The 19,591-nt window shown below is 43.7% G+C and overlaps 1 protein-coding gene across 1 annotated transcript in view; it reads right to left on the bottom strand.

Annotated features, from left to right (window-relative positions):
• FAM20C (FAM20C golgi associated secretory pathway kinase) overlaps positions 1–19,591 on the bottom strand; it is a 262,406-nt gene that overhangs the window by 63,091 nt on the left and 179,724 nt on the right. The window contains exons 4-5 of the mRNA XM_077449052.1: positions 17,603–17,695; positions 10,347–10,462 (exon numbers count right to left, since the gene is read on the bottom strand). Of these exons, the coding sequence (XP_077305178.1) occupies positions 10,347–10,462; positions 17,603–17,695 (209 nt within the window). The remainder of the gene's footprint in view (positions 1–10,346; positions 10,463–17,602; positions 17,696–19,591) is intronic.

Here is a 19,591-nt window from a genome sequence, read left to right as displayed (position 1 = left end):
TCTTAGTCCCTATACCGCTGAAGGACTGCTGCAGTATAGGTGAGCGGTCAGCAGTGGTGCACGTCAACCCTATCTATTGTGGACCGATAGCGGTCCTTACAGAACAGCAGACTGTACCGCACTCAAGCCTATGTACCGTAGCACCCTATACCAAGTTACCAGTCCTTATAAGAACTTTTGTGGACCAAGCAGGTTGTGTATTAGTGTTTAGCAGACTGTACGTCAGTCCCTATACCGCTGAAGGACTGCTGCAGTATAGGGCAGCGGTCAGCAGTGGTGCACGTCAACCCTATCTATTGTGGACCGATAGCGGTCCTTACAGAACAGCAGACTGTACCGCACTCAAGCCTATGTACCGTAGCACCCTATACCAAGTTACCAGTCCTTATAAGAACTTTTGTGGACCAAGCAGGTTGTGTATTAGTGTTTAGCAGACTGTACGTCAGTCCCTATACCGCTGAAGGACTGCTGCAGTATAGGGCAGCGGTCAGCAGTGGTGCACGTCAACCCTATCTATTGTGGACCGATAGCGGTCCTTACAGAACAGCAGACTGTACCGCACTCAAGCCTATGTACCGTAGCACCCTATACCAAGTTACCAGTCCTTATAAGAACTTTTGTGGAACAAGCAGGTTGTGTGTTAGTGATTAGCAGACTGTACGTCAGTCCCTATACCGCTGAAGGACTGCTGCAGTATAGGTGAGCGGTCAGCAGTGGTGCACGTCAACCCTATCTATTGTGGACCGATAGCGGTCCTTACAGAACAGCAGACTGTACCGCACTCAAGCCTATGTACCGTAGCACCCTATACCAAGTTACCAGTCCTTATAAGAACTTTTGTGGACCAAGCAGGTTGTGTATTAGTGTTTAGCAGACTGTACGTCAGTCCCTATACCGCTGAAGGACTGCTGCAGTATAGGGCAGCGGTCAGCAGTGGTGCACGTCAACCCTATCTATTGTGGACCGATAGCGGTCCTTACAGAACAGCAGACTGTACCGCACTCAAGCCTATGTACCGTAGCACCCTATACCAAGTTACCAGTCCTTATAAGAACTTTTGTGGACCAAGCAGGTTGTGTATTAGTGTTTAGCAGACTGTACGTCAGTCCCTATACCGCTGAAGGACTGCTGCAGTATAGGGCAGCGGTCAGCAGTGGTGCACGTCAACCCTATCTATTGTGGACCGATAGCGGTCCTTACAGAACAGCAGACTGTACCGCACTCAAGCCTATGTACCGTAGCACCCTATACCAAGTTACCAGTCCTTATAAGAACTTTTGTGGACCAAGCAGGTTGTGTATTAGTGTTTAGCAGACTGTACGTCAGTCCCTATACCGCTGAAGGACTGCTGCAGTATAGGGCAGCGGTCAGCAGTGGTGCACGTCAACCCTATCTATTGTGGACCGATAGCGGTCCTTACAGAACAGCAGACTGTACCGCACTCAAGCCTATGTACCGTAGCACCCTATACCAAGTTACCAGTCCTTATAAGAACTTTTGTGGAACAAGCAGGTTGTGTGTTAGTGATTAGCAGACTGTACGTCAGTCCCTATACCAATGAAGGACTGCTGCAGTATAGGGCAGCGGTCAGCAGTAGTGCACGGCAACCCTATGTATTGTGGACCGATAGCGGTCCTTACAGAACAGCAGACTGTAACGCACTCAGGCCTATGTACCGTAGCACCCTATACCAAGTTACCAGTCCTTATAAGAACTTTTGTGGACCAAGCAGGTTGTGTGTTAGTGATTAGCAGACTGTACGTCAGTCCCTATACCAATGAAGGACTGCTGCAGTATAGGGCAGCGGTCAGCAGTAGTGCACGGCAACCCTATGTATTGTGGACCGATAGCGGTCCTTACAGAACAGCAGACTGTACTGCACTCAGGCCTATGTACCGTAGCACCCTATACCAAGTTACCAGTCCTTATAAAAACTTTTGTGGACCAAGCAGGTTGTGTGTTAGTGTTTAGCAGACTGTGCGTCAGTCCCTATACCGCTGAAGGACTGCTGCAGTATAGGGCAGCGGTCAGCAGTAGTGCACGGCAACCCTATGTATTGTGGACCGATAGCGGTCCTTACAGAACAGCAGACTGTAACGCACTCAGGCCTATGTACCGTAGCACCCTATACCAAGTTACCAGTCCTTATAAGAACTTTTGTGGACCAAGCAGGTTGTGTGTTAGTGATTAGCAGACTGTACGTCAGTCCCTATACCAATGAAGGACTGCTGCAGTATAGGGCAGCGGTCAGCAGTAGTGCACGGCAACCCTATGTATTGTGGACCGATAGCGGTCCTTACAGAACAGCAGACTGTACTGCACTCAGGCCTATGTACCGTAGCACCCTATACCAAGTTACCAGTCCTTATAAGAACTTTTGTGGACCAAGCAGGTTGTGTGTTAGTGATTAGCAGACTGTACGTCAGTCCCTATACCAATGAAGGACTGCTGCAGTATAGGGCAGCGGTCAGCAGTAGTGCACGGCAACCCTATGTATTGTGGACCGATAGCGGTCCTTACAGAACAGCAGACTGTACTGCACTCAGGCCTATGTACCGTAGCACCCTATACCAAGTTACCAGTCCTTATAAGAACTTTTGTGGACCAAGCAGGTTGTGTATTAGTGTTTAGCAGACTGTGCGTCAGTCCCTATACCGCTGAAGGACTGCTGCAGTATAGGGCAGCGGTCAGCAGTAGTGCACGGCAACCCTATGTATTGTGGACCGATAGCGGTCCTTACAGAACAGCAGACTGTACCGCACCCAAGCCTATGTACCGTAGCACCCTAGACAGACCAAGTTACCAGTCCTGATAAAGAGCTTTGTGGAACAAGTGAGTTGTGAATGATTAGCAGACTGCAGCAGAAGGGCAGCAGTCAAGTATAATATTCTTTCTATATTTGGAAGAAAGAATATTATACGTGTACAAGCCTATTACCGTACCACTGATACCAGTCCTGAAAAGAACCTTTGTGGAACTAATAGTAACAGCAAGTCTTTAAAATTATCCTCACTGCCTGACACACTGCTTCCTGCCTGTCCCTATACAAATTGGCAAAAAAGAGTAGGCTGGAACGATTAGCTGGAACAGCTCTTTTGTGGACCTGATAGTAACAGCTAATGATGATGATGATGATGATGATGAAGAAAGACTAATCTGGCTGAGCTGTCCCTAAAATAGCAGCATACAGCGCTCTGTCCCTTTATCTAAACTGACAAAAGAAACTCAGGCTGCTGACCTAACACCTATACCAGTCCTGAAAAGAACTTTTGTGTACCAAATAGCTAGCGTTTTCTCTGTCCCTACTCCACACAGGATCCTTTCCCTACAGTGACAGAAGAAAGAATGTAAAATGGCCACCGGATCGGGTGTATTTATAGGTTAGGGGGAATGTCCAAGTGTCCATGAGCTGTCATGTCTCAATTGGTTGTCCTGTAACACATGATAAACGTGTCACGAAAGGTTAAAGTTCTTGTATACATTAAACACGTAAGTCCGCCGGGGCGAACGACGGAAAAAGGCGTTCGAACCCGCGGACGGCGAAAGTCGGAAATTCGCCGCGAAACGACCGCCGGGCGAACCGTTCGGCCATCACTACTGATTACATAGTTATATAGTATAGAATCAGTTATCCACTGATTTTGTAGCTTTACTGAAGGCTCTGGCTAGCTCCTATCCTGACCTTCTGCAGAAGCAAATACTGTCCCTATGCAATCGCTGGAACTCAGTTGATGCTGCTCACCTGTTATTAAACAGATCTAGGAATTTTTTTTTTTACAAGCCCTCATTGATCATGATCTGGCATTCACCTGGACCCCCATCCTGACAGTTGCCTAAGACCCCCGAAGTCGGAAGAAGAGGGCGGCGGCGAAGAAAAAAGCCCGGCTCCTCCGCTAGTGAAAGAGCTAGCAAAAGAGCAGAAGATAGAGGAGGAGTCCGGCGAGAAGACCCCCGAAGAAGGAAGAAGACCCCCGGAGCTGTGCAATAAACTATTTTAACCCTTGTGTGTTGTTTTTTTTTTTTCACAGGTGAATGGGTAGGGGTACATTGTACCCCATATTCATTGACATAGGGTGGGGGGCCGGTACCCGGGGGCCCCCTTATTAAAGGGGGCTCCCGGATTCCAATAAGCCCCCCGCCCGCAGACCCCGACAACCAACGGCCAGGGTTGTCGGGAAGAGGCCCTTGTCCTCATCAACATGGGGACAAGGTGCTTTGGGGGGGGGCCGCAAGGCCCCTCTTCCCCAAGGCACCCCCCCATGTTGAGGGCACGCGGCCTGGTACAGCTCAGAAGGGGGGGCGCTCGCTCGTCCCCACCCCCTTTCCTGGCCGGCCGGGTAGCGTGCACGGATAAGGGTCTGATATGGACCTGGGGGGGACCCCCACGCCGATTTTTCGGCGTAGGGGTTCCCCCTTAAGTCCATACCAGGTGACGGGGCCAGTGATGCCTCCTTCGCCCCGGCTACCTGGAGACGCTCTCAAAATGAGCAGACTTTCCTCCGCGTGTGTGGGGGAGTCCGTTCATTTCAAAAGTACGGCGGATAGTCCGGTGGACTTAGTACGCCGTATAAGTCCGCTGAAAAAGTGCCGTGTGTGGGCAAGTAGCTCGTTCGGAAAGTCCGGCGGACAGTCCGGCGGAAAGTCCGCCAGACTAACTCCGCTGGATAGTCTGCTACGTGTGTACGCGGCATTAGAAGAACTTTTTCTGCCAAGGCTGTCATTGTCTATATACTGTATGTGTTGTAGCTGAATACTAAACTTACTTCTGGATCAGCCATGAAAAGTGAACTGCAGGGTCCAGACACAGGGATTGATATACTGAAGGCAAATAGACTGTGCACTTTGCAAAGTGCAGTTGCACGCCACAAGTGCAGTTGCTCCAGAACTTAGTAAATGAGCAAAAGCTCTGCTGACATCCATCATTCAATTATGTGCAAGCAAAAATGCTTTTTTTTAATTTTCCTTGCATGTGATTGGTAGGGATGAGCTTCGTGTTCGAGTCGAACATATGTTCGACTCGAACATCGGCTGTTCGTCCGTTCAGCGAAGTCCGAACATTTTGGTCCGTTCGCGCCAAATTCGTGTGGCGCTCACGGCCCACAATGCACTGCGATGGCGCAGTGCATTGCTGGCTCATGATTGGCCAAGCATGCACTGTGACCCCGCATGCTTGGCCAATCACAGCGCCAGCAGCGAGGAGAGCCATGATTGGCCACAGGCAGGATGCCTGTGGCCAATCATAGCTCAGGCTGTGTAGTGCACGCCCCACACTATATAAGGCTGCCAGCACGGCGGCCTTGTGTAGTGTGTTGGCGTCTGAAGCAGTGGGTGTTCTGTGTACCTTCAACACAGTACACACCGATCGTTTTCGGCCGATTTTCGATCTTGCTGTTGTGTAGTGGTTGTTGTCTGCGTGCCCTGACCACAGTATACACCGCTATATTCACCTCACCTATATAGCTAGTGATCTATCTTTTATAATAGAGCTTGCAGTCAGTAGTGTTAGGAGGTAGTGCGTGCTGTCTGCGTGCTCTGTACCCAGTACATACCGCAATATCCACCTACATAGCTGTTCTCTATTTGAGCCCACTTGCCATCTGCAGGAGTTATTGGAAGTTGTGTGTGCCTCCAGCACAGCACAGTATACATCTGTATATACCCCTTTATCTCTGGTGTTCTATAATAAAGGCATCTGCTGGAGTTAGTGGGTGTTCTGTGTACTTTTAACACAGTACACACCGATCGTTTTCGGACAATTTTCGATCTTGCTGTTGTGTAGTGATTGTTGTCTGCGTGCCCTGACCGCAGTATACACCGCTATATTCACCTCACCTATATAGCTAGTGATCTATCTTTTATAATAGAGCTTGCAGTCAGTAGTGTTAGGAGCTAGTGCGTGCTGTCTGCGTGCTCTGTACCCAGTACATACCGCTATATCCACCTACATAGCTGTTCTCTATTTGAGCCCACTTACCATCTGCAGGAGTTATTGGAAGTTGTGTGTGACTCCAGCACAGCACAGTATACATCTGTATATACCCCTTTATCTCTGGTGTTCTATAATAAAGGCATCTGCAGGAGTTAGTGGGTGTTGTGTGCCTCTAGCACAATATAGGTTGCAGTGTCATGGCACCAGCACCAGTGCCTAAGGCCCAATTTTTCTGCCCCTATTTAACAGGGACATGTAATTACAATTCTTGATATAATATTTCACAGGAGGGCCCGTTCCTGTGCCCACCCAGAGTAACTGTGAGGACTTATAGTGTTGTGGCACCAGCACCACAACCACCAAAGGTCAATTTTTCTACCACTGTTCAACAATGGCATGTAATTACAATTCTTGATATAATCGTTCACAGCAGGGCGCTCCAGCACCCACCAAGAGTCACTTTGAGGGCTTACAATGTTGTGGCAAAACCAACACCTTGTTCCGCCATTTCTGCAGAGTATATAGGGCAGGCCCCTACTTTCAAACATCCAACTTACAAACATCTCCTACTTGCAAACGGAAGGAGACAACAGCAAGATAGATGAAAAAAGATGGACGACAAAACAAATTATACAGGGGTGATAACCCTTCCCTATGTTTTCCAAAAAGCTTAAACATTTTTTTTTTTTACTGGAGCTACACTTTAAAAATGTACCAGTTGAAAATTACAAACAGATTCAACTTAACACAACAAACCTACACAGTCCCTGTCTTGTTTTCACCGCCTGTATACTGCTGTTCTGAGTATATAGGGCCTGGGGGCCACACGCATTTCCTTTATTTTAATATGGGTACGGGGTTCCCCTTAATATGCGTACAAGACCCAAAGGGGCTGGTAATGGGCAGGGAGGGCTACCCATGCCATTTTTCTCAATGGTTTTCAACCATATTGCAGGAACCAGATATAACATTAAAACCGCAAGCAGCTTTAAATGACGTTATTTCCGTTAAATGTCATTTTGTGCAGGGACTGTTCTAAACACGGGAAACACGTGGAACTTCACAGGCATACTACAGACACCCCCCAGGCACCATATTTAAAGGAATATTTCACTTTTTTTTCCACTTTAATCGTCATTAAAATCAGTGCTCCCGCCAAAACGGCCGTTTTTAAAACTTTTTTTTGCATTGACCCATGTCCCCTGGGGCAGGAGCCAGGTCCCCAAACCCTTTTTAGGACAGTATCTTGCATATTAGCCGTTAAAATTAGCACTTTTAATTTCGAACGTTCGAGTCCCATAGACTTCAATGGGGTTCTAACGTTCGTACGAATTTGGGGTCCATTCGAAAGTTCTGCTGCGAACCGAACCGGGGGGTGTTCGGCTCATCCCTAGTGATTGGGTATTCTTTGCAAAGTGAATCTTTACCTTATTCACTAAGCTCTGGAGCAACTGCACTTGCAAAGTGCAGAGTCCATTTGCCTTTGGTAAATCAACCCCACAGAGCGATCTCAGACGCTTCCAACTCTATGCAGCTTACACAGTAAAGGTTAGCTGCTCATTTAGGTCTAGGGGGCTTTGAAAAGATGTACTTACCCAATTTTCTGCTTCTCACCTCTGCTGGACCACTCCCCATGGTGTCTTCTCGCCCATGCTCAAGCCATCCTAACATCATTAAACCCTGCAATGGATGTGAGGACACTGAGGGACAGTTCACTATCGGAGCATGGGGGAGTGGAAGATCGGATAAGCAAAGGTGCCTTTACTCGGCTCTAGACCCTAAACACACAGAACTTTCTGATTTCCCAGAGCTTGGCTTTAAAGATGCAAAAATGAACTCTCTTTTTTTCATGAAGGCTGTAGTGTGCTGATCCTACTTCTCGTTCCACCTTCACTGAAACAAACATGCCTGTTCAGATATTCTGATTATTTATATTTGTATAAAAAGAGGAAGATCTTCCATAAATTTGTTGTGCCTACATGTGTTGCCTCAAATGTCTATGGCCAACTTGGACGAGCATCCAAGAATATCAGAATATGAGCTCAGGCTGTCCTTCATAAATACTGCAACATCTTCAATCATTTCTCAAGGGGAACAAATACCATTAGCCAGTTCCTTGAATAAGACAATAGAAATGGAATTTGACCTGCAAATAACATCTTACGTCCCTGGAGCCTACGTCGCTCCCAGCTGACACTCTGTGATAAATGGAAGAAATATTTTTCATGCCTAATATTATAAGGCATTTAGATCTGACTGTAACATTCATTATCTTTCGAAAAAAAGGACTTCACACATTCTTTCCTTACAGCCTGTGGCCAAAGAAGGAAATAGCATACTTATAGCGAAACTCAAAGGATTCTGTGGAATAAGTCACATACTGTAGAGCAGGCAGCTATGGTTCATCCATACAGAAAAATATGACAGTAAGGGGCTGATTTACTAAAACTGGAGAGTGCAAAATCTGGTGCAACTGTGCATGGTAGCCAATCAGCTTGTCACTTCACTGCTGGTGTCCTTCGGTGTAATTTTGGATATTTTGATATTACAATAAACTTTACTTGGAGCCCACGTGAGGTGCAGCCGTTTCTTATTCTGAAGCTTGTCACTTCTGCTTGTTCAATTAAGTTTTGACCAAAAAAAAACCTGGAAGCTGATTGGTTTCTATGCAGAGCTGCACCAGATTTTGCCCTTCCCAATTTTAGTATATCACCCCCAAAGTATACTGGGGTTTGCATATTAAAAAAGACAGCAAAAACTGTAGCTGTGATCTAATTGGTTAGTACAGGCAACATGGACAGAATAAATACAGGCAACAATTTCATATTGTAATACGAGGCCAAATGTATTATATGAATAAAATAAATCACAATTTTTAATACAACACAAAACTATTTCCAGTAAATGTCAAAAAAGTAATATTGATTTATATAATACATAAAGTGACCCAAATATTGATATATCAAATGAAGTAATAATCAGAAAAGTGTAGAACAATATATATCCATGTGTTTGAACCTAAGAACGATTGTGAGAACAATTTCTTTTGAGATTCAACCTGTACTATCATGTCTATAGAACCAAAATTTCAACATTTTAAAGCTTTGAAAGCCTCTGCATTTAAAAAGTTGTCACCCCAATTAATCATATAAAAAAATGAATATGACCAATGCATATGTATGTATGAAGGTTCACTTTTAGAGATACTGAGCAGGTTATTGGAGCTAGCACATGACAACCACAATTGCAGATATAGTAGTTCTTTTGGAAAACACTAGAATGGACATTTTCCCAGTCATGGTCTGCCTATGTACACTCTAAAGCAAGGATCTCTAAAATTTTTAAACAGAGGGACAGTCTACTGTCCTTCAGACTGTGGCCATTGGGAGTAGAAGAGGTCAGAACATTAGTGGAAAAAAAACAATGACCCATTGTTGGCATCATTGGGAGGAATTGTGTCCCATCGTTGGTGTCACCTAGAGAAAATGTGCCCCATCATTGGTGTCATTGGGAGAAATTGTGCCCCATTATTGGTGTCATTGAGAGAAATTTTGCCTTATTACTGGTGTCATTGGGAGGAACTGTGTCTCATTATTGGTGTCATTGAGCCCCAATGTTGGTGTCGTTGGAAGGAATTTTGCCCCCATCATTGATGTCATTGGGATGAATCGTGCCCCATCGTTGGAGTCATTGGGAGGAATTGTGCCCCTTCATTGGTGTTAGTGGGGGGAATTATACCTCACCGTTGGTATTAGTGGATAAAATAGTGCCCCAAGGGCTGGATAGAAGCAAGTAAAAAAGCAATAAAAGATCCAACAGGAACTTTTCAATGCATATTCTACAAATCATACCTTTTATTGCCCAAAAGAGTAGATTGCAAGCTCTCCAGATAGATCAAGACTGCAGCCATGGTGAAAGGACCTGATCTGCCTTGAAAGCCTGCAATGGGGCGGCACAGTGGTGTTGTGGTTAGCACTCTCACCTAGCAGTAAAAAGGGTCACTGGTTCAAATCCCAACCACAACACTACCTGCCTGGAGTTTGCATGTTCTCCCTGTGCCTGCGTGGGTTTCCTCCAGGTACTCCAGTTTCCTCCCACACTCCAAAGACATGCAGGTAGGTTAATTGGCTTCTGTCCAAAATTGGCCCTAGTACATGAATGAGGACCTTGGATTGTGGGCTCCTTGAGGGGGACCAATGTGAGTGTGCAATGGATAGGGGTAGACACTCACTCAGGTTGAACTGGATGGACTAATGTCTTTATTCAACCTTACTAACTATGAAACTATGAAACTACATTCTACTCATTAGGCCAAAACATGTATAATAAACACATCTTTGAACACACAGTGTAACACAGTACAACATTCTCCACATGTAATACACATTCTGAAGGCGTTAAACTATGTTTCCTTTACCTGGGGAAATGAAAAATGTTCTCCACAGCTTTTTGTCCCGAGTGACATCTCTTATTTCTTTGGTCATGTTCACCAGTCTACCCGCGACAGGTGGAACACGGCGGTAATCAAGAACCCTGCAAGAAGAAACAAAATCAAAGCTTGAAATGTTGTTTTATAAAAGCAAACTGAGGTCTTTTATTGCTGGAGATGACCACAGGCCATTATTCTACAGGCTTTATCCAACACTGACAATATTACTATTTTCAAGGACATAAAATTTGATGGCATGTATCAAGGGATGCCTAATCCTTTAAGACTACAGCCACAGCTTAATCACAAACAGATCGGGAGACGGGAAATAAAACAGCTATAACAGATTTCACAGCGGATGGGAGACATTTGTAAAATATGGACAGAAATAAAATAATTCCTCTAAACACTATTATTTGTTGAAAAAGTGTCAACATCTTGAGTGTTAAGGTCGTATCAGAATCACAAAATGAACAATGTATTGCTAGAACTTTTTTTTTTTACTTTTTGGATAGAGTAGGGAAGAATAAGGCCCAATTCACACCTGAGCGTTTTGTAGCTCAAAGCTTAACATTAAAAGTCAAATTGCTTTAAATGGTGCCTGTCGCAAAAAAAAAAAAAAAACGTATTTTAAGGCAGACATTGGTGTTTTTGCTCCCATAGACTTCAATGGGCATGTCTGAAAATATGTGCTAAAACGTGTTATGCACTTTGTTTTACTTGTTTCCATAGTAACAGTCCATTGGGCCAAAAATGCTTGATCGGGCCCCAGTTTTGATATTGCCCATTGCTCCTGAAACACAAAGGAAAAAAAGAATGCACAAAAAAACCCACGTACAATCACCTGAATACTTTATGATCAGGTGTGAATGCAGTCTAGGAACCCTTGTTGATTTTTTATTGTTATGCCTTCAGTACCAGCACCAGTGAGTGTGAATGGCAAGGGACCAAAGCTCAATCAACAAAACAATCTCTCATGAGCTGTCTGCACTACTATGTATATACAAATCACATCACAACCAGAAATATAAAAAAAACTTTTTTTAGAACATATACAGTATATCTCAAATATAGACGTAAACCAAGTATCCACACAAAATATAAACACCCTCACAAGATGCACGTCTTAAAAAACATACAAGTAATATCGAGCAATATCCAAATAACCAGCCCACAATATGCCAAATATAAGCTGATGAACAGAGTGCTCATTATGAGCTCTATCCTGCCATGACTTAGGTCACTGAGGTGAATAGTAAGTAGAATTTCTTTTTTTTTTTAAAGTGGAACTCCACCCTAATACTTAAATTCTCCCATGCAATCATTATTGTGAGCTACAGTAAGTTCAGCCTTATGCCTCAAATTTTCTACCTTATTTTGCAGTATCCAGTGCCAGCACATGCCTTCAGTTCCACTTCCTTTTGAGTCTAAAAGCAGCCAGTGGGTGTGGTTACTGAAAGCTAGTGACATCACTTCCTGGGAGGGACACTGTTCCTGTGTAGCCAGTGGGCATATACAGGATGAGAGAAGCTGGTCATAGGTTCATGCACAGTGTTCTCTCATTAGTAAGGATGCATTGTACACCCTAATTCTTGAGAAAATTAAGAAATAAAAAATTACCCATCCACACAGGACATGGGGGGGGGGGGGCTGGGAGGTGAGGAGCACATATACATTATAGCTGTGCAGGGCTGTGAATGAAGACTATCACAGGAGAAGGGAGCTGGACATAGGGGGGTGGGGGGGGCTGTCACCTCTGGGTTTTTTATTATATAAAAGAAAAAAGACTGACAATTTAAAAAAAAAAAAAAGCAGTATTTTTTACTTTCTGCTATAAAACATATCCCACAAGAAAAAAAAAAAATCACATCTCTTAATACATTTCGGCCAAAATGTATTCTGCTACATGTCTTTAGTAAAAAAAAAAAAAAAAAACCCTGATAAGTGTATATTGAGATTGATTGGCTTGTGTGAAAATTATAGCGTTTAAAACTATGGGATATATACTGGATTAGCAGGGAATGAAAAAACAACTAGATTACCTGTCATTGAACACAGCTCTGTGCTGTTTACACTCACAGAACTGTGTTTCGTGAGACCGTGTTTCGGGACCCGGTGATCGGCATGTGCTGACAAATCACACCATAGCCTGGTCTAATGTGATTTTGCACAGAACCGCCGCCCTGTAGCAGTAAAGCTACAAGGGGTGGTCGGGAAGTGGTTAATAACAAGCTGATTAGTATCCAAACTAGTAGCCAATGAAGAATATTAGATATTAAATAAAAATTACATGACAGTCAACCTGTGCAAAAGAGAAGGAGAGTGGTGCAATCGCTTAATGCAACTAGGGCCCTTTCACACCCTTTTGCCATGCTAAAAACATACTTTTTCTGTGCAACAAAATGCATGAAAATGATTCCCCTTTAAATCCTATGTAATTGTTCACATTAGTGCGCTGCATTTGCGCTGTGTTTTAAAAAGTCTTGCATGCAGCATTTTTGGTTTACTTTTCACCAAAAATGCTCCTTCCATTGTAACTCAATAGGTACACACTGAAAGTGCATCAAAAGCACACCAGCAGTGTACTTTTCGTGTGTTTGTGAATCACATGTCCAAGTTTCACACATGCATGCTGGGAGTCAGTAACCCAAAAGAGCATTGAACATGCATTAAAAACATGATATGCACCTTTGCAAACTGCATACTGTGTTTTTAAAAGTGGAGCTCCACCCAAAAGGGGAAGATCCACTTGTCTGCCTCCTAACACCCCCCCCCCCCCCGCTGCCACATTTGCCACCTTTTTGGGGGGGAGGGGGAGCGTGTATCTGGCTTCTGACCAGAGTCTGGCCACGGCGAACTGAGCTGGAAGTTTGCCCCCCCCTTTTCCCTGCAGCCTTCTGGGACACGGCACAGGCCCCAGAAGACTGCAGCCCATTAACAAAGCACAGCATGCTTCATGAATGCGCAGTAGGAAACTGACTATGAAGCCGCATGGCTTCACTGCCAGTTTCCCTTAGTCAAGATGGCGGCGCCAGCACCTGATAGCTGATAGAAGAATCTGTTCGGGTGAGGACACTGCTGGATCCCTGGACAGGTAAGTTTCCTAATATTAAAAGTTAGCAGCTACAGTATTTGTAGCTGCTGACTTTACATGTTGTTTGGGGGGGGGGGGCTTCTAGTTCCTTTTGAAGTGCACCAGTTTGAAAGCGGCCTTGGGGTCAGACTGGTGCAGACTACTCTATGCATGTTGTGGCAACTGCTAAGAGAGACAGGGCAGGTGAGGGCTTTATTGTCCCCTGTATGTGTGCTGGGTACATAAAAAACCTGCCAAAACTGTGGTTTCTGGCAAAATCGCACGTGTCACCAGACCGGAAACTGACATCAACAGAATCAGAAATTGACACTCTCAGAAATCCCCATAGTATAAAGCAAGATTGCATAGCTCCAAACCGTCCCTGATTCCGAGGGACTGTCCCTGATTCGGAACAAAGTCTCTATGTCCCTCTTTCCTCCTCGTGTGTCCTTCATTTTGGTCTGATCTATATAGATGTATATAAAATGCACTACTTCTCTATCACAAAGTATTTCCCAGTGCTAAGGCTTTCATCCAATTTCTAAAAGGCTGCATTTGTAAATTTCAAAAGCCAATATAAAGGAATAGTAGTGGTAAGAAAAAGAACCTTGTGGGTTTAACTAATCTTGTATTTTTTTTATAATTCTCCTTTCAGCGGGCGTGTCAGGGGGTGTGTCCAGTGCCTATGTACTTTTACTACAGGTGTCCCTTGTTCCCATCACAAAAAGCTGGGGGGTATGGGAATGGATACCAGTCTGTACCAATTTTTTTTAGTTGTACTTTTATCAAAATTGTAGAACTTTTGCTCTTAAAGCAAAAAACAACACGGGATGGCAACAAAAATCCAAATCATCAGGCACAGCAATGTGAAAATGTGAAGATACAAATAATAAATGTATAACCGTATTAGCGAACTTACTACCAATACACTCAGTTTGTACCCTTGCAGTAAGTAATAAATAATTTCTATGTATGGAATTGATGATATTTGGGAGGTGGTGATATCCTACATCACAGGATTGTGCACGCACCTTTCTGACCATTTTATGGTTGATATATAGTATAAAGTATACTATTGGCTGAGTAGAGTATATAGTGGGCCTGGTCCTTGTCTGCTTGGCTTTTTTTTTAAAACCAACTGGGATTCAGCTTTTAAACTCCTTATTCTGAGTGTATGTGTTTCTGGAACACACATTTGCTATAAAAATGATGCCAAGTGCACCAGGTAAGGAATGTTGGGAACGGTGAAGATCACCAGAAGGCAAGTTCTACAATGCTATAGTCTTCTTGAGAACACTGTGATCTTGAGTTACAGACTCATTTAAAGTGTATGTAAAATGTAACAATGCAGTTATCTAATTTGCTCCCTTGAGCAGGGATGACACCAGTCCTGAGTCCTTCCAATGTAGCAAAGGCACCGTGTTGTCAGCTCACAAAAGCAAATTAGGAACTGGGTACATTTCTGCCAGGATCAACAAGTATTTTTCTGTACATACAGAGTCTTTAAAGGGATAAAGCATGGGGAAATGTGCATGTATTGCAAATATTTTTTCCTGACATACACTTTAAATAATAAGAATTCTATCATATTCACAGCAAGGCAATGCACATACATACTGTATGCCTATCATTGCTAGCACAGCAAACCTTAATATTATTAGCCAGTCTCATGTATCTGCATATGGTGCCCTAATTAGCATTGCCTGGGTCAGCGAAAGAACTATTACAATTATCCTCGTATCTGTGTCTGCTGATGTTTGATTCCTGCTTACAAGGTCGAGATTATCATCTATTCCGCTTTAAGTAGGGAGCCGATTGTGTGCTCCATCTGCTTGTGTTTGGCTTGATGCTGTATCAAATGTGGTCATTCTAAGCCGCACTCTCTGCAAATCATTGACATAGCTAAGAAGTTTATGATTTGTTGTTGGCCTTGTTATGGTTTTATGATTCTCAACTATATTTCATAAAACACACAAGTATGAAGCATTGGAACATAGCAGTTTGTAGGGCAAATTTAAAGATGGCCATTGTCTGTGTTAATTTCTATAGCTGGTACAGGACACATAAAAAGCATAATCTATTTTGAAATGAGAACCTCATTTTAGCATCAAGAATAAAGTCCTCTAGTGATGAGATGTTTTACGGAAAGGAACAAGGTAAGGAAAGGAAAGGAAAGGAAAGGAAAATATTGGTCTTGTTAAAAGACAATGACAGCTGGAATCTGGTAGGTTGTTTTGGGCTATATGAAATAAACAATTATGTGTCCTATTTTGTACCCAAGACATGGGCCCCAATTCTATATGTTAGATGCATCTGATCATAATTATGTTCTTGTCTACAGCATTCTAATTTTATCCACATGGAGTGGGCTCCGTTGGAGTCTGCCTACTCAACGAGGAATCTGTCCGTCGATCCCTGCTAACTTATGTGGAGCCGGTTCACACAGCTCCAGGACGGCAGCAGAGCGGTTTGCAGAAGAGTCCTGTGCATCTTCTGGTCCATTTCAGGTCCAAATTCAGGCAAAATAATGGGCCTGATTCATCCCTGAAATGGAAAACAGGGATGCACCGGACCCCTGCTGTGAGCCGCTCTGAACAACAGTGTGAACCCAGCCTCAATGAGAGGTGTCCCTTGTGCTGGTGGCTGCTTTCTTAATTAAAATCTTCCACATTCTTACAGCCCCCCACACACCCCCAGATGCAGGTTTAATACAGCTGCTGCACCGGGATGTATCAATAGTGCCAACTATACCTACCCTTTCCACCCAGTCCCTTCATAGAAGCTGTACAATAGCTGCCATTAATGTAAAGCGCTCTATGAATATGGATGGATAAAAGAAAAGTCCACCTCCTCCATTCTTAGAAAGCTTCTAAGGAGGAGGTGGGCGAAAAGTGAGGGTATAATTTGCACTCTTGTCGAGTGCCTGTGACAGGTCCAGTGGCTGTTTCAACTCCCCCCATAACACTGGAAGATTATGGTTGGGAGGGGTATGGGAGGGGGGAGCACAGAATATTTTAATGAAGACAGCAGGCACCAGTACATATCTCATAAAATGTAAATACTGTCCCTTATGCTGATTTTTTTTAACTAAAGGGCTTTAAATTGATCACATGTCCATATGTAGAAACATGATAGATTCCTTTTAAACAAAAGTTGTCAAATCAATAGCAGGATTTTTCCTATCTTAACACACACAGGAGAAAGCATCAGTGTTACACAGTGTTAGGTTTCAATTGACAGTAGCCCAACACAATAGTTCTCAAAAGATCTCTTCAGTTATTATATAAGAAACATGGGACACATCAGGCCATTTTGTTTACCACCCGCCGCCACAGTTTTACTGCAGCAGAATGGCACGGCTGGGCGAAACATCTTTATATTACGTTGCTTCGCCCTGTGGCCGTTGCTCACCGATTCAAGTGCCCGGCGTGCGCCATGACTGCCGCCGGGCTGCCGCGATCGCTTGTGACACACCGAGAACTGGGATCTGTGTAGTGATCTGTCACCTCCTTTAGACAGTCTCACCCCCCCCCCACAGTAAAACACAGAAATGGAACACAGTTAATTCCTTGATCGCCCCCTAGTGTTGACTTGCCAGTGACATTTCTGCCGCCATTACTAGTAAAAAACAAATAATAATTAAAATCCTATAAATCTATCCCCTATTTTGTAGACGCTATAACTTTTGCGCAAACCAATCAATATACGCTTATTGCGATTTTTATTACCAAAAATTTGTAGAAGAATACATATCGGCGTAAACTGAGAGAAAATTTGCTTTTTAAAAAAAAATTGGGATATTTATTAAAGCAAAAAGTACAAAATATTGCGTTTTTTCAAAATTGTTGCTATTTTTTTGTTTATAGCACAAAAAATAAAAAACGCAGATGTGATCAAATACCACCAAAAGAAAGCTTTATTTGTGGGAAAAAATGACATCAATTTTGTTTGGGTGCAGCACCGCACGGCTATACACTTGTCAGTTAAAGTGACGCAGTGCAGAATCGCAAAAAAATGGTCTGATCATTCAGCAGCCAAATCTTCTGGGGCTGAAGCGGTTAATGTTCATCTTTATTATCTGCATGATTGGTTGGCAGGACTGCATGACAGCTAGGATAGACCTGTAATTCTTTAAAACATAAAAACAATATTGTAATTGTTAGTTATTTACCTGTCCAAGTGAAAGGCAGCAATCTCAGAATTATGGCGTTCATAGTCTGAAAAGTAGAAGAAGTCGGGAGGGGTCTCTTGTTCTCTTGATTGCCTGGAAAGACAGGAAAACATTTACACTTTATTAATATCCTCCTACATTGGGTGAATGATTTCTGATGTATATGTGATATGCGTAGTTATGGCAATGTTTAGTATTCTAAATACATTCCTTTTTTGGCACAGCACCCATGAGTAAATACTAAAAAGCCCATGACACATGTCATATAACAAATGGTGTCTGCTCCACTTTCAGCTATCCAGTTTTTCATTTAATGTATGTATGTTTTGTACTGGATATTCATGCAGCAGATAAGGGAACAGAAAAATGAATGCAGCAAAAAAAAAAAAAAAAAAAGGAGAGAACAGAAAATTGAAGGCAGTGAAAAAGCTGCTTTATCACATACAGAATGTAATATGTATTATATCAAGCTAACTACGAGTAATTTGTGATTATGTTAATCCCCATAAGAGCTACAGGGCAAGGAACCCATTAAGTTCCCACACCCCAGTATGCTAAGATACTTCCTCTCCCAGGCCCCCACCAGAAACGCCACCCCACATTAGAATAAGCCTACAACTGGTACAATACGTATTCTCACGGTTTATCCCAAACTGCAGACATCATAGCCAGATGAGGTCATTTTCTTGTCTTTAATTGGCCCCTGGGGCACTATAAATGAAGGTGACCATATTTTCAAAATTAAATCTGGGGACACCTTACTGACCACACCCACTTTTACTGAGGATGGGGCAGGGGTGGAGCACGACATGAGGATAATAGTTGCAGACAGTGAGAAGGACTTAAAGGGGTATGGTTAGATAATACCCGAGGCTACTTTTCTCTAGGTAAAGTGCAGGCCCAAGTGAGCACTGACTATTAGATGCAAGTGCAATGAAGTAAATAATCCATATCTTTACCACCTGCACCGAAGTTTGCACAAGACGAGAGGAGAGGGACTGGGAAGACCATATAAAATCAGCATGTGACATCATCAAAAACCCCAGACACAGCTGGGGGCAAACACACTCCCCTCCTTCTTCCTGCTCCAGACTAATCACAGAAATGTTGCTAAAATGGATTACAATGCAGCTGAACAGGCTAAGGACGCTATTATTAAACCTGGAAAGAAATTGTGGACACATTCTTTTAACGGGGGACAAAATTCGGGAGCTTTTTTTTCCTGGGGCCAGCCTCTTAAAATCAGGGACTGTTCCCAGAAACTGGGGAGGTCTGGTCACCCTACTATAAAACCCACTGACACCTATGGTAGAGCACCATACCACCTACCGACACCAATGATAGATCACAATGCCTCCTAATGACACCACAAATGGGGAACTATTCATCCCACTGACATCAGTGATGGACCACTATTCCTCCAACTGACACCAGCGATGGAGCACTATTTCTCCCACTGAAACCAGCAATAGGACACTATTCCTCCCAATGACACAAATGAGGGAGCACTATAACTTCCAGTGACAGCCAATGATGGAGCACTATTCCACCCAATGACACCAATGAGGGAGCTCTATTCCTCCCACTGACACCAATGAGGGAGCGCTATTCCTCCCACTGAAACCAACAATAAACACGATTTCTCCCAATGACACCAATGAAAGAAGCACTATTCCTCCCATTGACACCAATGAGGGAGCACTATTCCTCCCACTGACACCAATGAGGGAGCGCTATTCCTGACACCAATAACATGGTGTCCACTTACATTCGACTGCTCATAGGCTTGCGTGGAGCATCCAATCAAGTCCGCTTGAAAAACTGATTGGCGTACGTGATCGGATAGTGCATGTGAAAGGGGCCATAGAGTTTTCTTGCTATATTGTCATGTAGACCACCTGTTTGATGGCCCTTATGAATATCCTTTCTAACCTATCATATTTGCTTTTTTGCTTCAGACCTTGGTCTGGGTCTATGTTTGTATTATCC

Source organism: Lithobates pipiens, unplaced genomic scaffold, assembly GCF_037356315.1.
Source record: "Lithobates pipiens isolate NorthernLeopardFrog02 unplaced genomic scaffold, aLitPip1_a1.2 Scaffold_22, whole genome shotgun sequence".
Classification (NCBI taxonomy): Eukaryota; Metazoa; Chordata; class Amphibia; order Anura; family Ranidae; genus Lithobates; species Lithobates pipiens.
Note: the sequence above shows the minus strand (reverse complement) of the source record. Positions and strands in the feature narration are given on the sequence as shown.